This window comes from Microtus ochrogaster, chromosome 7 (assembly GCF_000317375.1).
Source record: "Microtus ochrogaster isolate Prairie Vole_2 chromosome 7, MicOch1.0, whole genome shotgun sequence".
NCBI classification, from domain to species: domain Eukaryota; kingdom Metazoa; phylum Chordata; class Mammalia; order Rodentia; family Cricetidae; genus Microtus; species Microtus ochrogaster.
Window position 1 is genome coordinate 19,967,744 of NC_022014.1, and position 16,162 is coordinate 19,983,905.

The window sequence follows — 16,162 nt, forward strand, 5'->3', positions numbered from 1 at the left end:
TTTTCAAGACAGGGTTTTTCCGTAGCTTTTTGGTTCCTGTCCTGGAACTAGCTCTTGTAGACCAGGCTGGCCTAGAACTCACAGAGATTCTCCTGCCTCTGCCTCCCGAGTGCTGGGATTAAAGGCGTGCGCCACCACCGCCCGGCCATCTATCAGATTCTTAAGTCAGTTAGTGACAAGTTTGAAGATGCTGGCTGGACCCTGGCATTGAAGGACCTTGTAGGCTTTGATCTGAAATAATGGCTTACTCCGCAGTTGTAGGCAGCCTATGCAGATGGAAAACAACCAGGAGGGGACTTGGGAAGAGGGCTCACTGTGAGCTCCGTATTCTACAAAGCGCTGCATGACTGGCCTTTCTCATCCACAGGCCCTGCGCTAAGCTGAGCTGGAGGTCAGAAAGGTCTATATAAGGACATGAAGCTAGCCTGGGGTACAGAGTGAAACTTCAAGAAAGTTTTCAAAAATAGAGTCTGAACTGATGCACAGATATGCGACCACCCCTGGATTGACCTGGATGCAGCTCAGGGCTTTGCTCTTCCACCTCCCTCACCTCTTAGACTTTTTTCTTTGTTACCATTCTGTAGTTGGCCTTTCTTTTCTGCCTCCATCCCCAAATCATGACCTGGAGACTTATTATTAATTACGAAAGTTTGGCTTTTAGTTCAGGCATGTCTCAACTAGCTCTTACAATTTGAATTAACCCATGTATAGTAATCTACTACGGTCTTCCGTATGGCATTACCTCACTTCCATCTTTCACCTCCTGTTCCCCTCCATGTTTCCTGGTGTCTCCCGTGTGCTAGATTCCTCCTGCTCTTTCTTCCTCTCCCCAGACATCCTGCCTATCTCCTTTGCCTAGCTTTTGGCCATTCAGCTCTTTACTAAACCAATCATAGTAACACATCTTCAAGTAATATAAACAAATCTTGCACAACACAACAGAGAAGCCCTGTGCACGGCATTGGCACTATGTGAAGTGTTCTAGACATCCAGGAGATGTTGAAAGTGTAGCAGGGTGACAGGAGGTTAAGGTAGGACGCAGGCAACTGCTAATCTGTATTTTGTTGTTTTTACTACAACAAAGTTGGAGCTTACTAAAAACACGAAACAAAACAGGTTTGTGGGTCAGTGAGATGGCCAAGCCCGCAAGCGCCTTTGCTATGCAAGCTTGGTGACCTGAATTCAATCCCCAGAACCTATATAAACGTAAAAGGACAGACTTCCTGGTTCTGTTGTGAGTCAGAGTTGTTCCCTCACCTCCAGATGCTTACTCACAACAATAATAAATACAATTTAAAAGAGAAAGAAACCAGTCTATGTTTTTTGTTTGTTTTTGTTTTGTTTTGTTTATTTTAGATGGGGTTTTATGCGAACTTGTTTTGTAGCTGAGATTGACCTTGAACTTCTGAACCTCTAACCTCCACCTCTTGGAGGCTGTGTTTCTAGGCACGCAGGCCCAGTGGATGTGGTTCTGGGAACTGAATCTGGAGCTTTGTGAATGCTTCGTAAGTACCATACCAGCTGATCTACATCCCACATTCTCAGCCCAAGAAATCGTTTTAATACAGGTTTAAGCACAGGCATTAGGGGAGAGATGGGTGCTTACAAAAAGGTTGGTGCACATCCAAGACACTATGCTTCTCAAGACAGTGCTGCCATTTTCTTTTCAAGCAAGGAAGCCAGGGAGATGATGACTCAGAGAGCAAAGGCAATTGCCACCAAGCCTGATGATCCAAGTTCAGTCTGTGTACCAGAGTTGTCCTCTGACCTGTACACACACACACACACACACACACACACACACACACACACACACACACGTGGAGAAAGAAGCAACTGTGAAAAGCAAAGAAAGGATATTTATTCATCGTGTACGCCACCAGACTTTGCTATAACTACACAATTTTCTGTAAGGGACTAGTTTATCTTCTGAGTTTAGGATCTATAGAAAGTTCTGGAGCTGATACCCTGAAGATACGGAGGGATGGATGATTCTCCTAGTCTCAGCGGTGTGCCCAGAGTGTGGCCCCATGCTGAACATGGCTTTGCCCCCCAGTGAATATCTGTTGCATGGATGAGATGAGGAAAGTACAGACATTCAGATATGTGTCATAACAATAGAGAAAGTGGCTCTTGGGGAGAAATGACTCAGAGGGTGAGAGCTTTTACTGAACAAGCATGGGGGCCTCGAGTTCAGTTCTCAGAACCTGTGTGAAAAGTTGAGTGTGGTTACACGTGTACCTGTAACACCAGCACTGTGTGTGGAGGTGGGGGTGGGGAGACAGAATTCCTTCTAGGGCTCGCTGGCTGCTTCAGGTCCATTAAATGATTTTCTTGGGGGATGGAAGGATGGCTCAGTGCTTAAGACTGCTTTTTGCTCTTCCAGAGGACCTGAGTATGATTCCCATGCTAGGCAGATCACCACTATCTAGAATTCTAGCTCTCTGGATTCCAAAACCTCTCTCTGGCTTCCACATGTGCCATCCATCCATCCATCCATCCATCCATCCATCCATCCATCCATCCATACAAACACATAAATAAGAGAATGTAAAAATTCTTTTTAAAGGAGAGACTATCTCAAACGAGTAAGGCAGAAAGTGGCAGACCATGACACCTGCCATTCTCCTCTGACCCCTATAGCATGCACACAGGCCCAGCCAGGAACTCACATACACAACTGGGCATCCATCACATACGCGTCACACTCATATACATATACAAACATCTGAGGGGCTAGGTATGGAGCGCTGTGGTAAGAGTGTTTGTTTAGCATGTTTGAGGAAGAAAGGAAGGGAGGGAAAAAGAAAGGAAAGAAGTAAGGGGTGAAGAAGGAAGGAAGGGAGGAAGGAGGGGATTTCACACTAGTATGGTGGCATACCAATACCAGGAACCTGAGATAAAAGGATCACTATAAATTTGAGGCCAACCTAGAAGCTACACAGTGAGTTCAAAGCCACTCTCTGTTATATAGGGAGATCTAGTGCTATCTCAACGAACAAACCCCAAGAAAGAGCATCTCTCCATGGTGACACACACTTTTCTTAGATTGAAGATGGCATCCAGGAAACCCAGCTCTGGGCGGGTTATCCTAGACGTCAGCAGAAACCTGCTTGCTCCTGCTGTACTGCTGACGTAGGTGACTGCCAGGAAAGCAGATGTGAACACGGGGAACCAGGCTGCACCTGGCCCAGTCCTGAGGAACAGCAGTGCCACTGCCGGGATGAGCCGTACCTCCTACCCTCCTCTCCCCTTTCACCCGCAGGCTTATCCTATTGAGTCTGTCTCCATTGCAGGAGTCTCAAAATAGGGAGCTGCTGCTTCTGCCCTAGTCCCTTGCTGCTTGATCTTCAGGCTGCAGTCGGAGGAATTCTTTTATTTTTTTTAAAGCTTTTTCTGCAAAATAAAATAATAAAAAATATATCACAGAAACAGCTTAGATATATTGTAATATATACTTGTATTATATATAATTATTTCTATATAAATATACTATATATATATATCTCACTTGCTGTGTTTAGAGAGCTATGCTTGTTTGTCTGGTATAGGGTCTCGTGTGGTTCAGACTGGGCACAGAACTCTGAAGCTGACCTTGAACAGATAGATTCTCCTTTCTCTCTAGAGCTGGGCTGACAAGCCTGGGCTATTACACCTTGCTTTTCAGGGGCATCCTACCTTCTCCCCCATATTTTTACACTGTGTGTGTGTGTGCGCGTGTGTGCGTCATGGAGCACAAGTGGAGGTCAGAGGACAGTTTTGGGGACGAGTCACTTCTCTCCTTCTACCGTGTAAGTTTTGGGGGATTGAACTCAGAGCATCACGCTTGGCAGCAAAGCCTTTTAACTGAGCTCCAGGTGTCTCCCTCACCCTGCTTTAAAATGACAGTTTATTTCTTTATTTGTGTGCCTGCATGTGGGGTGTGTGCATGTATGTTATTTATGTGTATTCATGAGTGTGTAAATGTGTCTTGGCACACATCTTGAGGTCAGAGGACAACTTTTGGGAGTATGTTCTCTTCTTCCACCATGTGAGTCTCGGGGATTGACCTTAGGTCTTCAGATGTGGCAGCCGCTGCTGCTCGCCCGCGAAGCCATCTTGCCAGCCCCTGGTGGCGTTTCTAAGAAGCTCCCAGATGATATAGGTGCCATTACTCTTGCACCATATTGAGTAATAAAGACCTAGGAGCAAACCTCAGCTTCCTTCCTATGCCCTGCTTAAACTAGCCCCGCCCATTTTCCCTGTGCCATCTCCACCTGCTCTTTCTCATCGTGCTGTGGTGACGCGGGCCCTCCTTCTCTCTCAAGTTCCTGCCCATGGGCCCTTTCCTGGAGAACCATGTGCACAGCTTCATTTCCTTATGCAGGATTTTGTTCGGCTGTGTGTGGTGGCACACACCCGTAGTCCTATCACTCGGGAGGCAAAGGTTGGAGGATCAGGAGATAAAAGTCATATCCTAAGCTACATAGTGAGTTTGAGTCTTGGATATGTGACACCCTGCCTCAAAAGCAAAACAAAAATAACTAACAGGGGCTGCAGAGTTATCTGGTTAAGAGCACTGACTGCTCTTCCAAAGGACCCGGGTTGAATTCCCAGCACCCACATGGCAGATCACAACAGTTTGTAACTCCAGTTCCAGGAGACCTGACACCCAGGGCAAAACACCAATGCACATAAAATAAGAATGAATTATTTTTAAAAAAAGGATAGTTAAAAAATAACTGACAAATCTCAGCTCTGTAATCAGAGAGTACTTTCTTGAACACACTTTTTCTTCCTTTATAGCACCCAACAATCACTGAATTTATTTGGGTAATGTATTGTTGACCTGTGTGTGTGTGTGTGTGTGTGTGTGTGTGTGTGTGTGTATGTACACATATGCCATATGTGGTCAGGTGCCCAAGGATAGCATCCAACAGGCTGACATTTGTCTAGTCTCCAACCCTGTTGCTGCCACCATGGTAGAATGGATAGGTATGAATGCCATAGGTCATAGGACAGCAGGGGTCTTTGCCAGGGTGTGGGGACAAAAGTGGTTCCAAGAGCTGGGAAATGTCTCAGTTGGTAAAAGTGCTTGCCATGCAAGCCTAAGGACCCAAGTTTGATGACCTAACACCCATAAAGAAGGTGGGAAAGCAGTGCATGCCTGTAACCCGAGGCTTGTTAGGAAGCTAGTCTAGCAGACTGGCTATCCCCAGGTTCAGTGAGAGACTTTGCCTCGAAACAATAAGGTGGAGAGTGATTGAGAAGTCTATCATCCACCTGCACTGTGGCTTCTCAAGGCACGGTGGCCACACTAGCAGCGTCAAACCGCCCAGGAACTTCCCAGAAACGCAAATTCTCAAGGCCCAGGCTTGGATCTATGGATCAGGAAGCTACGGGCTCTGGGGCTAGCATTCGAGGATGAACAAGTCCTCCAGTTGATTGTGATGCTTGTACAAGCTTGAAAAACCACCACTGCGGTTTTCTTTCAGGGTAGTCATTTCTCTAAGGCAGGATCTGGAGTGGGGCTCAGGTAATGGTCAGGGCTGGGGGGAGATCTGTAAGTGCAGCACAGGGATCTTGTTCATGCCCCGCGAGGATTGCTATGTCACCGTCATCCTTTGATAGAGGGTCTCACCATATAGCTTAGGCTGGTCTCAAGTGAGAAGTCCTCCTGCCTCAGCCCCTAGAGTGCTGGGGTTATAAGTATGAGCTACCATACCTACCTGTATAAGTGATTCCTTTCGTTTTGGTCTGTTAGGCTAATTTTATTTTATGTGTATGAGTGTTTTGTCCACATGCATGTATGTGCATCATGTGACTAACTTGGTGTCTACAGAGGTTAAAAGGCTTCAGAACCCCTAGAACTGGAGTTACAGATGGTTGTGAGCCATCGTGTGGGTTCTGGGAACAGAACTCTGGGTCCTCTGCAGGAGCAAGTGCTTTTAAATGGTGAGCCATCTCTCCACCCCACTCCTGCTTGGGAGCAAGACCTGACTAGATAAGTAACCCAAGCTGGTCTTGAACTCACAGAGATTCTCCTGCCTCTGCCTCTGGAACGCTGGGATTAAACACATGTGTCACCACACTAGGCTTCATTCCCCCCCCCCCCTTTTTTTAATTGATAGATGAGACAGATTGATAGGAGAGTGAATAGGTGTGGTGAAGCTTAAATGCTGGGCTAGGAAATGCTGGGAAATTCTGCTGCTGTGGCCACTGACTGCTTGGGTCTCATTCAGGACGTCTGAGTTTAGAATGGAGCTAACATTTATACATGACCACACATGCAAGTAATTCATCTGGGTGCTGTGCGAACACCTCCTTTTTAGGAAGCTTAGGTGGCCATGACCTGATCTGATGTGAAGGGGAAACCCGGAGGAAGGCCATTTGCTCAGGTTCACCTAACAGGCAGTGGAGTGGTGGGACCCAAATTTGGACTCAAGTTCTCTCTGCTCCAAACTATCGCCACCCATATGTCTTCTGCAGGGTATGGCACGCAAAACTTATTTTGTTGAGTCAATAGAACACAGAAGAAAGTCCTTTCTCATTGCCTGTCCATTAACTTTGGTACAGATCTTCAGGGTCAAGGTCTAAGCGAACACCAAGACAACTCGGGGTCAAGTGTTGTGTGAACTAGATGAGAGTGAAAGGGGTCTTTTTCTTTTCCTTCGATAGTGCTGGGGAATCACATCTAACGTCTTATGTTTGCCAGGCAAATGCTCTACCACTGAGCTACATCCTCGGCACATTCCCATACGTGGAGGCCTCTAAGCTCATGCAAAAATTCCGGACCCTCAATATCCCAAATTACAGGACTCATCTAGGTAAGCTCCTGCCCCACCCCATTCGTGGGTCGTGAGAAGTTACTAATGTGTGTGCGCTTGCGTGTGTGAGAACAGGGTAGTAGTGGGAGATGTGGGTGAAGGAACTGGAAAGATGAGGAACCAGGCTTCCAAGACCACGAGGCACACGAATTGGAGCAGGCGCAGAACAGCCCCTCCTAGGCGTCAGGCGGGGCCAGAGTGCGGGCGGGGCCCCGAGGGCACGGGCCAAGAGACAGATGGCGCGGTGTGGACTACAAGTCCCAGCGTGCCCCGCGGCTACGATCCGGCCCCCGCGGCCGCTTAAAGGCTCCGGCAACCGCAGCCGTCGGATCGCGGAGGCTTTCGCTTTGCTGCCGCGTCTGGGCGACGGGAGGAGCGGGCTGGGCGACTGGCACTCGGGACTTCAGGCTCTGGCCGCGCCGAGGGGCGCTCCTAGTGCAGCCTTCCCGGCTTGAGGCTTCTCCGCCGAGGCGCCCGTGCCCCCCGGGCTCCTTGCCTCGGCCCCCCGCGGCCCCGATGCCGAGGTATGGATAGAGCGGCTTTGCGCGCCGCGGCGATGGGTGAGAAGAAGGAGGGCGGCGGCGGGGGCGCCGCGGCGGCCGCAGACGGAGGTGCAGGGGCCGCGGCCAGCCGGGCGCTGCAGCAGTGCGGCCAGCTGCAGAAGCTCATCGATATCTCCATCGGCAGTCTGCGCGGGCTGCGCACCAAGTGTTCAGTGTCCAACGACCTCACGCAGCAGGAGATCCGGACCCTGGAGGTAAGGGGTCTAAGCGCCCGTAGTCCCGACCCGGCTGTGGCCCGGGAGCCGCCCCGCTGCTTTCCTTCCCGAGTTGCATCCTGCAGCTGGGTCTGCTGGCTAGAGTCTTCCTCCCTTGCCGGGGCTTGTTGACGCGGTGGCGTGAGGACCTACGACCAGTGCTCACCTTGGAAGGATTTGGGGGAGGAGGCGTGAGTGGGGGGGTTGGATTGAGGCTGGAGGACCCGCGTGTTGGGTAGGATGCTCGCGGGTATCACACTGCAAACCCCTCGCCGTCCTCACCCCATATTTCCAGTGCCCATAGTAATCATTGTCCCACTGAATCACGCGCTGGACTTTTCTCGGCGTGCTTAAGCCCGGTAGCGTGGGCTGGGGTGATGAGGGGACGTCCCCTGAAGTGTGAGCGTCGGCCGGTGGCGCTGACTTTCCCTCACTACCCACTCTCCTTATCCTGTTGCCCTTTCCTTCCCTTTCCACCAGGACTTGTCTGCCGCTTTTCAAAAAGTGTTTGCTGAAGCAGCATTTTTGCAGTTCAGGCGTTGGGATGCTTTTCTTTCATGCTGTCACACCGCTTAACTGTTTAAAATTAAATTAGCCATTGATTTTCCCACTCCATCCCCAATTATTGGGCTTTGGCCTAGGAAGGATTATACCAAGGAAGGGAACCTTTGGTAAGAACACAGTACTTAAGGGGGGTTGCTGACAGAGATGACCTGGAGTGCAATGAAAAATAAGATGTGTGAGCTGTCTTCTCTCAAATTATAGCTGGGAAGTGCAGCATTAAAAGGATTTGGAAGAACCAGCCGGCAAGATGGTTGGGATTTCAGAAGGGGGAGCTCCCCCATCCCTTAAACATTGAAGATAAAACTAGTGCCTTCCTAACTTGCTTCCAAGGACTGGAAGACCTTTGAAAGTACAGAGGGTCAATTCATAGCTCTGTCCTAAAGACGGGCCTTTCCTCACCTGGCAAGGATGTCTGTTTTATTAGATATGTGATTTTACACACACACACACACACACACACACACACACACACACACACACACACTTACTAATTGCATCTGCCAGCTGTCATAGAGCCAGCCGGTCATTGCTGTACTTATTATAAGACCAGTACTCCCTCCTCTCACACCACGAGCCTGAATCCTTGTTTGATCCAAAATGCCAGGGTGACTCTTCCTTAGCTGTATTTTCAGAAAAGCCACAAAGCCAGGGACATTCGGAGTCTCCAAGCTGTGCTGGCTATTATTATTGTTGTTGTTGTTGTTATTATTATTATTGTTATAGTTGCTATAGCAGAACCAACCAGGGTTTTGCTTAAAAAGCAACCAACAAAGCTCTACACCCAGCTTTTCAGCATGTGGATTTCTTGAACACAACTGAGTGTGTGTGCCCCGCAAAGTTCGGTTTTAAGCTGATACAATAGGAGGCCTGTGTGTCTTAGTTCCGGGGTTGTCGTCCAGCAGTGTGTGTCTCGAGCTGCTGTGTTGTTGGGTGGACAGAATGCTCTCTTGTTGGCCTCCGTTAGTCCTCCCCTGTCCCTTTGAGGTGCTCCTGGATCCCAGGGTGTATGTCGAATGGCTTACTCTCTATTCTCTGCAAATTCTTTGTCTTCTAACGTTGAACAGTTTGACGAAGCTGTGGCATTAGGATACTCCAGAGTCTCCAGATGTTCAGGTCTCTGAGCTGGTTAGGCAGCTGTCTCCCTACTGGGTGCATTGTGAGGTCATCCCCGGTGGCATTCAAAGGCCCAGGGGTCATTTGTAGTATGTAGTATGTCCTGTTCTTTACAGTGTATTTGAAAGGGTCCTTCTGGTCCCTGGAAAGACAGGACTGGGAGACATTTCAAATGGGAATTTTGACCTTGGGGCTGGTTCTCCAGGACTGTTACCAGCTAGTTTGGGTGAATCACTTCATCTCTGGGGCCTCACCTTCCACATCTGCTTGGAAGAGGTTGGAGTAAGTTCCCTTCAGGCGATTGCTGAAAAGCTCTGCATTCTGTGGTTTAGACTGTGTGTGTGTGTGTGTGTGTGTGTGTGTGTGTGTGTGTGTGCCCACACTCGTGCATATGCATGCACGCACCCGCTCTGTTGGGCTGAATTAAACATTTGTGTATGCTATTCTATGTAGATATCCCTGTGTTAAGACCTGCACTAAAAAACAGATGTACTGGACAGATTGTGTAGGAGATGGTCTTTATTATGGTGAGCATCTTGACCACAGGAGTGCTAGGTAGGAACAGAAGGCCCACACAGCTTTGTGACTGATCCTCTTACTGTCTAGATGACCCTGGGCAAGTCTGTTAACGTCTACTCTGCCTTCCCATCTGTGAAGCGGGGAAGGAGTGCTTTCACCTGTAGTGTTTGATGGAGTCGGTGTCGCCTGCCTATAAACTTCCCTGGTTGGGTTCCGGTGACATTCCTGCACTGGGTGCCTTTAGAAGAAGAAGCACATAGAACTGATTTCCTGCAGGTGGTGACACAGGGCAGGAGGCCATCCTAGAAGGCTGGGTCAGGGCAGCTTACCCCAGCAGTGTGCAGAAAGGCAGTTAACCTGGGCCATTCTCCGTCCTCATGAATTTCTGACTTAAAAAAAAAATGTATTGTGTGCAGTACATGTGTGCAGGAGCCTGAGGAGGCCAGAAGAGGGCATCAGATGTCCTGGAACTGGAGTTGTAGGTTAGTACCATGTGGGTGCTGAGAAATAAACTTAGATCCTCTGCAAGAGCAGTAAATTCTTTTAACTTTTTGCTGAGCCACCTGTCCAGTCCCAGGTTTCTGATTTGTGTGTGTGTGTGTGTGTGTGTGTGTGTGTGTGTGTGTGTGTGTGTGTGAGTGATCTTGAGCTAGGTCTTCTGTAACCCTGACTGAACTCAGCATAGAGATTAGGCTGATCTTGAACTCATGGCTGTTCTCTTGTCTCTGTCTCCTGAGTGCTAGGATCGCAGGTGTCTGACTGGAGAGCTTGGCTTATCCAACTATATCAGACTTCTGACAGAATCTTAAGAGGACTAGCCCACTTTGGCCCCTCCTTAGCTAAACTTTTAATGAGAGTGGCAACTCGTGGGCTGTTCCCTGTGGGACCCTGACCAGGGGCAGGCTGCTTGTGAAGATCCTAGGTCACGATGATAAGCTATCCGCTGATAGCTTTGCTCTGTGGAGCAGTTGGGCTGGGTTGAAAGGGGATTAAAGGGAGTGTCGCTCCATGGTAGAACACTGCCTTGTATACGTAGGCCTTGTGTTTAAATCTCCAATCCTGCACTTGAAAGGGGGAGAAAGGAGCCAGGGTTTAATGTTCACTCCCCACCTGCCCAGGGCTGCGCTGGCTGCCTTCCTCTCACCCTCTCAGGATTTACGGGAGGCCCACCAACTTCATCACACACATTTCCCCTGTTTAAAGGGAAAGGGCAGGAGACGCAGCGGGAACTCGGTGTCTCTGGAAGGCCCCCTAGAGGTCTGACTCCTGTATGCAACAAGGGACGATGTCACCACTCTCCAGCTGTGCCCATGGAGGGACACCTGGCCCGCTCTACAGCTGGGCCTGCTGCTCCCGTCTGTGGGTTCCCTGTGGGCCCTGTCGGTGCCTGGGGAGACAGTGGTGTGCCATGCAGATGCCCATGCCGGCTCATGCTCGTTCACTTCGTTGGTACTCTGTAGTCTGTTCTTTTTTGCCAGCATGCTAGCACCTCCCACAAACAAGCTCCGTCTTGGCTCGGGTCTCTAAAGGGCTTTCCTCATGAGTCCTTATGGGGAGAGGCTAACAGAAACAGTCATGGGTACAGTCTGCTTTTGGGCACTTCCCTGAGCAGTTGCCCCGGAGTAGAGGTACCCTGGAGGCTTTGCTGTGCCTGGGAAGGCAGAGAGGATTAACTCTCATCCACTGGGCTGGGCAGAGTTCAGAGGCTTCTGTGTTAGGGCCTGGCTTCCTCATGGTCCCTGGAAGTGTTCAGTGGAACCACCAAGAGTGGAGGGATGTGTTCACTGACCCAGCTTTCTGTCACTACCCATGTGCTTGTGGCAGTCCTAGCTGGTGGCTACCTGGACTCCAGTAGGTGGGGTCTTTGGATGTGAGGGGTCTGTTCCATCTGAAGGGGAACCAGGCAGGTGGATAGCAGGGCCTCCACTACCGTGACTGGCAGAGAGCTCTTCTGAGTGGGCCCTGAGTTAGGAGTTCTGTGGAATCTGTCAGTCTGACTTACTGGTTTCGTAGGAAACATTGCCAGTCTTGGTGACAGCTCCCAAGTCAGACGTCCCCAGAAGGATGCGAGTAGAACCTGGTTCTCTTTTCCTCGCCCATGCAGTGTCTGGGAAGTGTCATTTCGCTGCCTCAGTTTTAACCTTTCACCTGAGAGACTTCAGTTATCACCAATAGGACATGGAGCTGAGGAGGGCCTGTCTCTTTTGGTGTCCACTTTCTCGTTGGTGATTTTGAACCTGGGCAGACCCACTTCTCAACTGTCCCTCAGAAGTGGCCTAAGGAGGACGTGCTCTGTGTGAAAGCCAGGAGCCAAGGAGGGTGGGAATACTGGAGAGAGACCTTATCGCACGCATCCGCACCCAGGACCCGAGGCTGGGGTTGCTGCCTGGGATAGACACGGACCGCCTCCTAGCTGCAGGGCTGTTTCTTGACACCTGGTTTGGCTCACGATCCTGGGAAGCAGCATTCCATACCAGATGCTTCCCTGCCTGCCTGCTGGCTGTGGTCCAGAGAGGGACCATGCACAAAGGTGACACTGACGGTGTCTGCAGATGTGTGGGAAGGTAACACACATATCTTGGGTCCTTGAGCTGAGCCTTCAAATTTTTCTGCCTTTATTTAGGTACAGCATGCTTGTGGAGGTCAGAGCACAGCTCTGTGGAGTCGGTTCTCTCCTGCCATGTGGGCTCAGGGAATCAAACTCAGGTCATCATGCTTGGCTGAAAGCCCTTTTTTTTACTCCCCTGAGCCATCTTGCCAGCCCCCTAAGCTATCATTTTGGTTATTTTATTTTATTTTTTTAAAAAATGTCCTTGCAGGGCAGGCATTTTTACATTTAGTTCAGAGGGTGTTTGCTTTCACTTGGCAACTTTTACTCTGGACAGATCTACTTCCCAGATGTCCTTCAGAGGAGGCGTAAGGAGGACCTGCTGTTTGTGAAGGCTGTGAGCCAAGGAGGGCTGGGGTGTACCCGGGACTTGGAGGCTGGAGTTGCTGCCCGGGGTGCACCCAGGACCTGGAGGCTGGGGCGGAGAGCTGGGGTGCACCCGGGACTTGGAGGCTGGGGTGCACACAGGACCCGGAGGCTGGGGTGGAGGGGTGGGGTGCACTGAGGATCTAGAGGCTGGGGCGGAGGGCTGGATTGCACCCGGGACTTGGAGGCTGGGGTTGCTGCCTGGGGTACACCCAGGACCTGGAGGCTGGGGTTGCTTCCTGGGATGCACCCAGGACCTGGAGCTAGGGTTGCTGCCTGGGGTAGGGATGGAACCCCTCCTAGCTGCGAATATCCAGTGTTCATGGGAGTGACTTCTGCAAAGAGAGGGTCCACATACATGAGGAACATTCTTGAACGTGCTCCATGTGTAGCCCTCCTTAGCATGTGCTTTCTACCACTGACCACTCATTGACTGCGACCTGTGAGAGTTCGTTCCCAGTTTGAAGATGAGGCCACTGGAGCTAGGAGAGCCAGAGAGCCTGAGCCAGAGATGGTTGAGTCTGTGTTGACTGGCATTGAACTTGCCGTGATCCGTCTGCCTCAGCATCCCCAGGGCCGAAATGCCAGCCATGTGCCACCACACCCTGGTCTTGAGAACTCATGTTGCAGCTGTTTCTACACACCGATGTTGGGAGGCTTGGGAAAGGGATTTTGGTCAGTCATGAAAGACAAACCCAGGACTGGCTCAATTCTAGCTCAGTGGGTTGATGAGTGGCCGCCCTGTGCAGCCTTTGCGTTTGAATGTCGGGTAGCTTCCCTCCTGTTCAGCTCAGCACATCCTCAAAGCAGGAGGTAAGGCACCCAGCCTGCTGGTTTCATTCTGAGAAAGGAGAAGCCGCTCTGAGTTCATCTTACTCAGAGGGTTGGTTTTTTTCTTTCTTTCTGAGACAGGGCTGCTCTGTGCTGCTCTGGCTGTCCTAGAACTAGCTCTGTATACAGGCTGGCCTCGAACCTAGAGTCCCTGCTGCCCCTGTCTCCCAAGTGCTGGCACTGAAGTGTGCACCACCATGCCCAGCCCACTCTGTATGCTTTATTATTTCTGAGCAATTCTTGAGACAAGGAATATATCTCTAATTTGCTACTCTTAATTGCAGTGCTTAAGATACACATTAATACATGTTCCCTCTGCAAAAGGGAAACACCCTAGATAATAGAAAAATCACCTATTATGGCACCTGTCAGAGCTAAGCCCTGGGACCGTCCTCCACACCCCCAACTCCTCCTGACTTTCTACTGTACATTTTCATGGAAAGGTACACACGTGTGCTTGAGGAGCTTGCAGCGTGTGCCCTGGAAGTGTCTTTGTCTGTCACCATCAGTGGCCGGTCGTGCACCCATGCCACACATTCCTTTAACCAGATACCAATTTTCTTGTCTTGTCTTTTCCTTCCCTTCCTTTCTTTTTTCTTTTAGCTTTTTGAGACGGGTTTCTTTGTGTAACAGTTCTGGCTGTCCTGGAACTCGCTCTGTAGACCTGGTTGGCCTAGAACTCACAGAGATCCCGCCTGCTTTGCCTCCGAGTGCTGGGGTCAAAGGTTTATACCATCACTGCCAGTATGTCCCAATTTTCTTTCTTTTTTTTTTTTTGATTTTTCGAGACAGGGTTTCTCTGTGGCTTTGGAGCCTGTCCTGGAACTATCTCTGTAGACCAGGCTGGTCTCGAACTCACAGAGATCCGCCTGCCTCTGCCTCCCGAGTGCTGGGATTAAAGGCGTGCGCCACCATCTCCTGGCTGCATGTCCCAATTTTCAATGCTTACTTTTATTTTTTTTTTTTTTTTTTTTGGCATGCTGACATATCTTCATGCAAGCAAGATTTTGCTGAATTAAAATGTATGACTATATTTAGCATATGTCCATTTAAACTAAAAATTATTTAGTGTTTTGCCTGCATGTATATATGTATACCATATATATGCCTTGTGCTTTCTGTGACCAGAAGAAAGTGTTGGATCCCCTCAAACTGGAGTTAACAGATGTGTGAGCCACCATATAGATGCTGAGGGGTCAAACTCAGGTCGTCTGGAAGAGCTGCCAGTTCTTGTAACCACTGAGCCATATCTCCGGCTGTCTGGTACCTGCCCATTTAAAAAATTTAACACCTTGATTTTAAAATTACATTTCTTTATGTATGTGGATGTGGGTGTGTGTGCCACAGTGCCCAAGTGAAGGTTAGACAGCTTGTAGGAATTGGAGCTCAGGTCAGACCTGGTGGCAAGCACCTTTGCTAAGCGGAGTTCCTGTTAGGGAGCGTTAGCAGTGGTTAACAGAAGAGCCCCAAGCTGAGAGTCTCTCCCTTGTGTGGTACAAGACAGTGCCTTGAACTTGGCTGAAGCATGGCTGGGCCCTCTCTGCTCCATCCAGGCTGAGGGACTCTGAGGGTTGGCTGGAATTTTTGGCCCTGACTCTGTTCTTTCAAGGCTTGCTCACTGACAGCTGTCCGGCAAACCTTCCCTCCTGTGGAGCCTGGGCTTTGAAACCTTCCTACAGATGTTGCGTTTTTACCCTCTCCATCGCTGGTCTTGCTGTCAAGATAATTAGGGTGACACAGGCCTGTTGACACTCTTGTTTTCAGTGTCAGCTTTCACTGAGGTGTTGGGACAACGGGGAGCATTTCAAGTTCAAGGCCAGCCTGGTCTCTAGGCTGTAGAGTGAGTTCCAGGCCAGCCACGGGCTTTTTGGTGAGTCCTCTGTCACGTGGTCTGCTCGCATTTCAGTTACTCAGAGAAGCATAACTTTTCCTTTTCTTTATCTTTTTCTGAATACTGGCCAAAAGCCTGCTTGCTTCCTGCACACTCTGGGCTTCTCACTTGCTCCCTGAAGCACCCCCTCCGGTTCCTCCAAGCTCACCAGCCTCCATTGCTGAACCTGACCATTCTCTTGAAAGCCTAGTTTTCTCTCTTCATCTTCTCCATCTCCCTCCTCCCAGCTGCTCCCATGATTTATAGCCTGCCTGCCTTGTTTTTCCTTTCACATTCTCATAAAACTGCCCTGGAGCTTAAAAAAGGAAGGAAGGAGAGAGATACAGTTTTGTTTTGTGTTTTTTTTCTAGTTGTTTCCAGATGTGGTAGAGGACCCCACAGCCCCATAGGCAGCTTACCTCACATCTGTGGAAAGCAAAGCCCTCCCTCTCAATGCGTGGCCTATACAAGCCTGCCATTGGTGCTCCATGGATAGCTGTCTCCGACATCCTCTTTGGCTTCTTCTATTTGAAAATCCAGGTTTTTACAGAGGTTTACTCTGGGGCCAGCTGCTGAGATGAGAAAACTGTCACAGATTCTCACATATTGAAAAGAAGTCTCAATCTGAAGTACCGCCACTGCCACCCATCAAACCTTTGCATTTGAACATGTCTGCATTTTCTCTGTTCCGGTGTTGGTGGGCAGCAGAGCGCTTTAACCGGTCAGAT

At 49.7% G+C, this 16,162-nt stretch overlaps 1 protein-coding gene across 5 annotated transcripts in view; it reads left to right on the forward strand.

Annotated features, from left to right (window-relative positions):
- Nucleotides 1-7,124: 7,124 nt before the first annotated feature.
- Ksr1 (kinase suppressor of ras 1) overlaps nt 7,125-16,162 on the forward strand; it is a 130,084-nt gene continuing 121,046 nt past the window's right edge. For 4 of the 5 annotated variants that reach the window (XM_026780303.1, XM_005349431.3, XM_026780302.1 and 1 more), the window contains exon 1: nt 7,125-7,563. In XM_026780303.1, coding sequence (XP_026636104.1) covers nt 7,333-7,563 — 231 coding nt within the window. In that variant the 5' untranslated portion in view covers nt 7,125-7,332. The remainder of the gene's footprint in view (nt 7,564-16,162) is intronic. The other variant, XM_005349432.3, reaches the window with a different exon arrangement.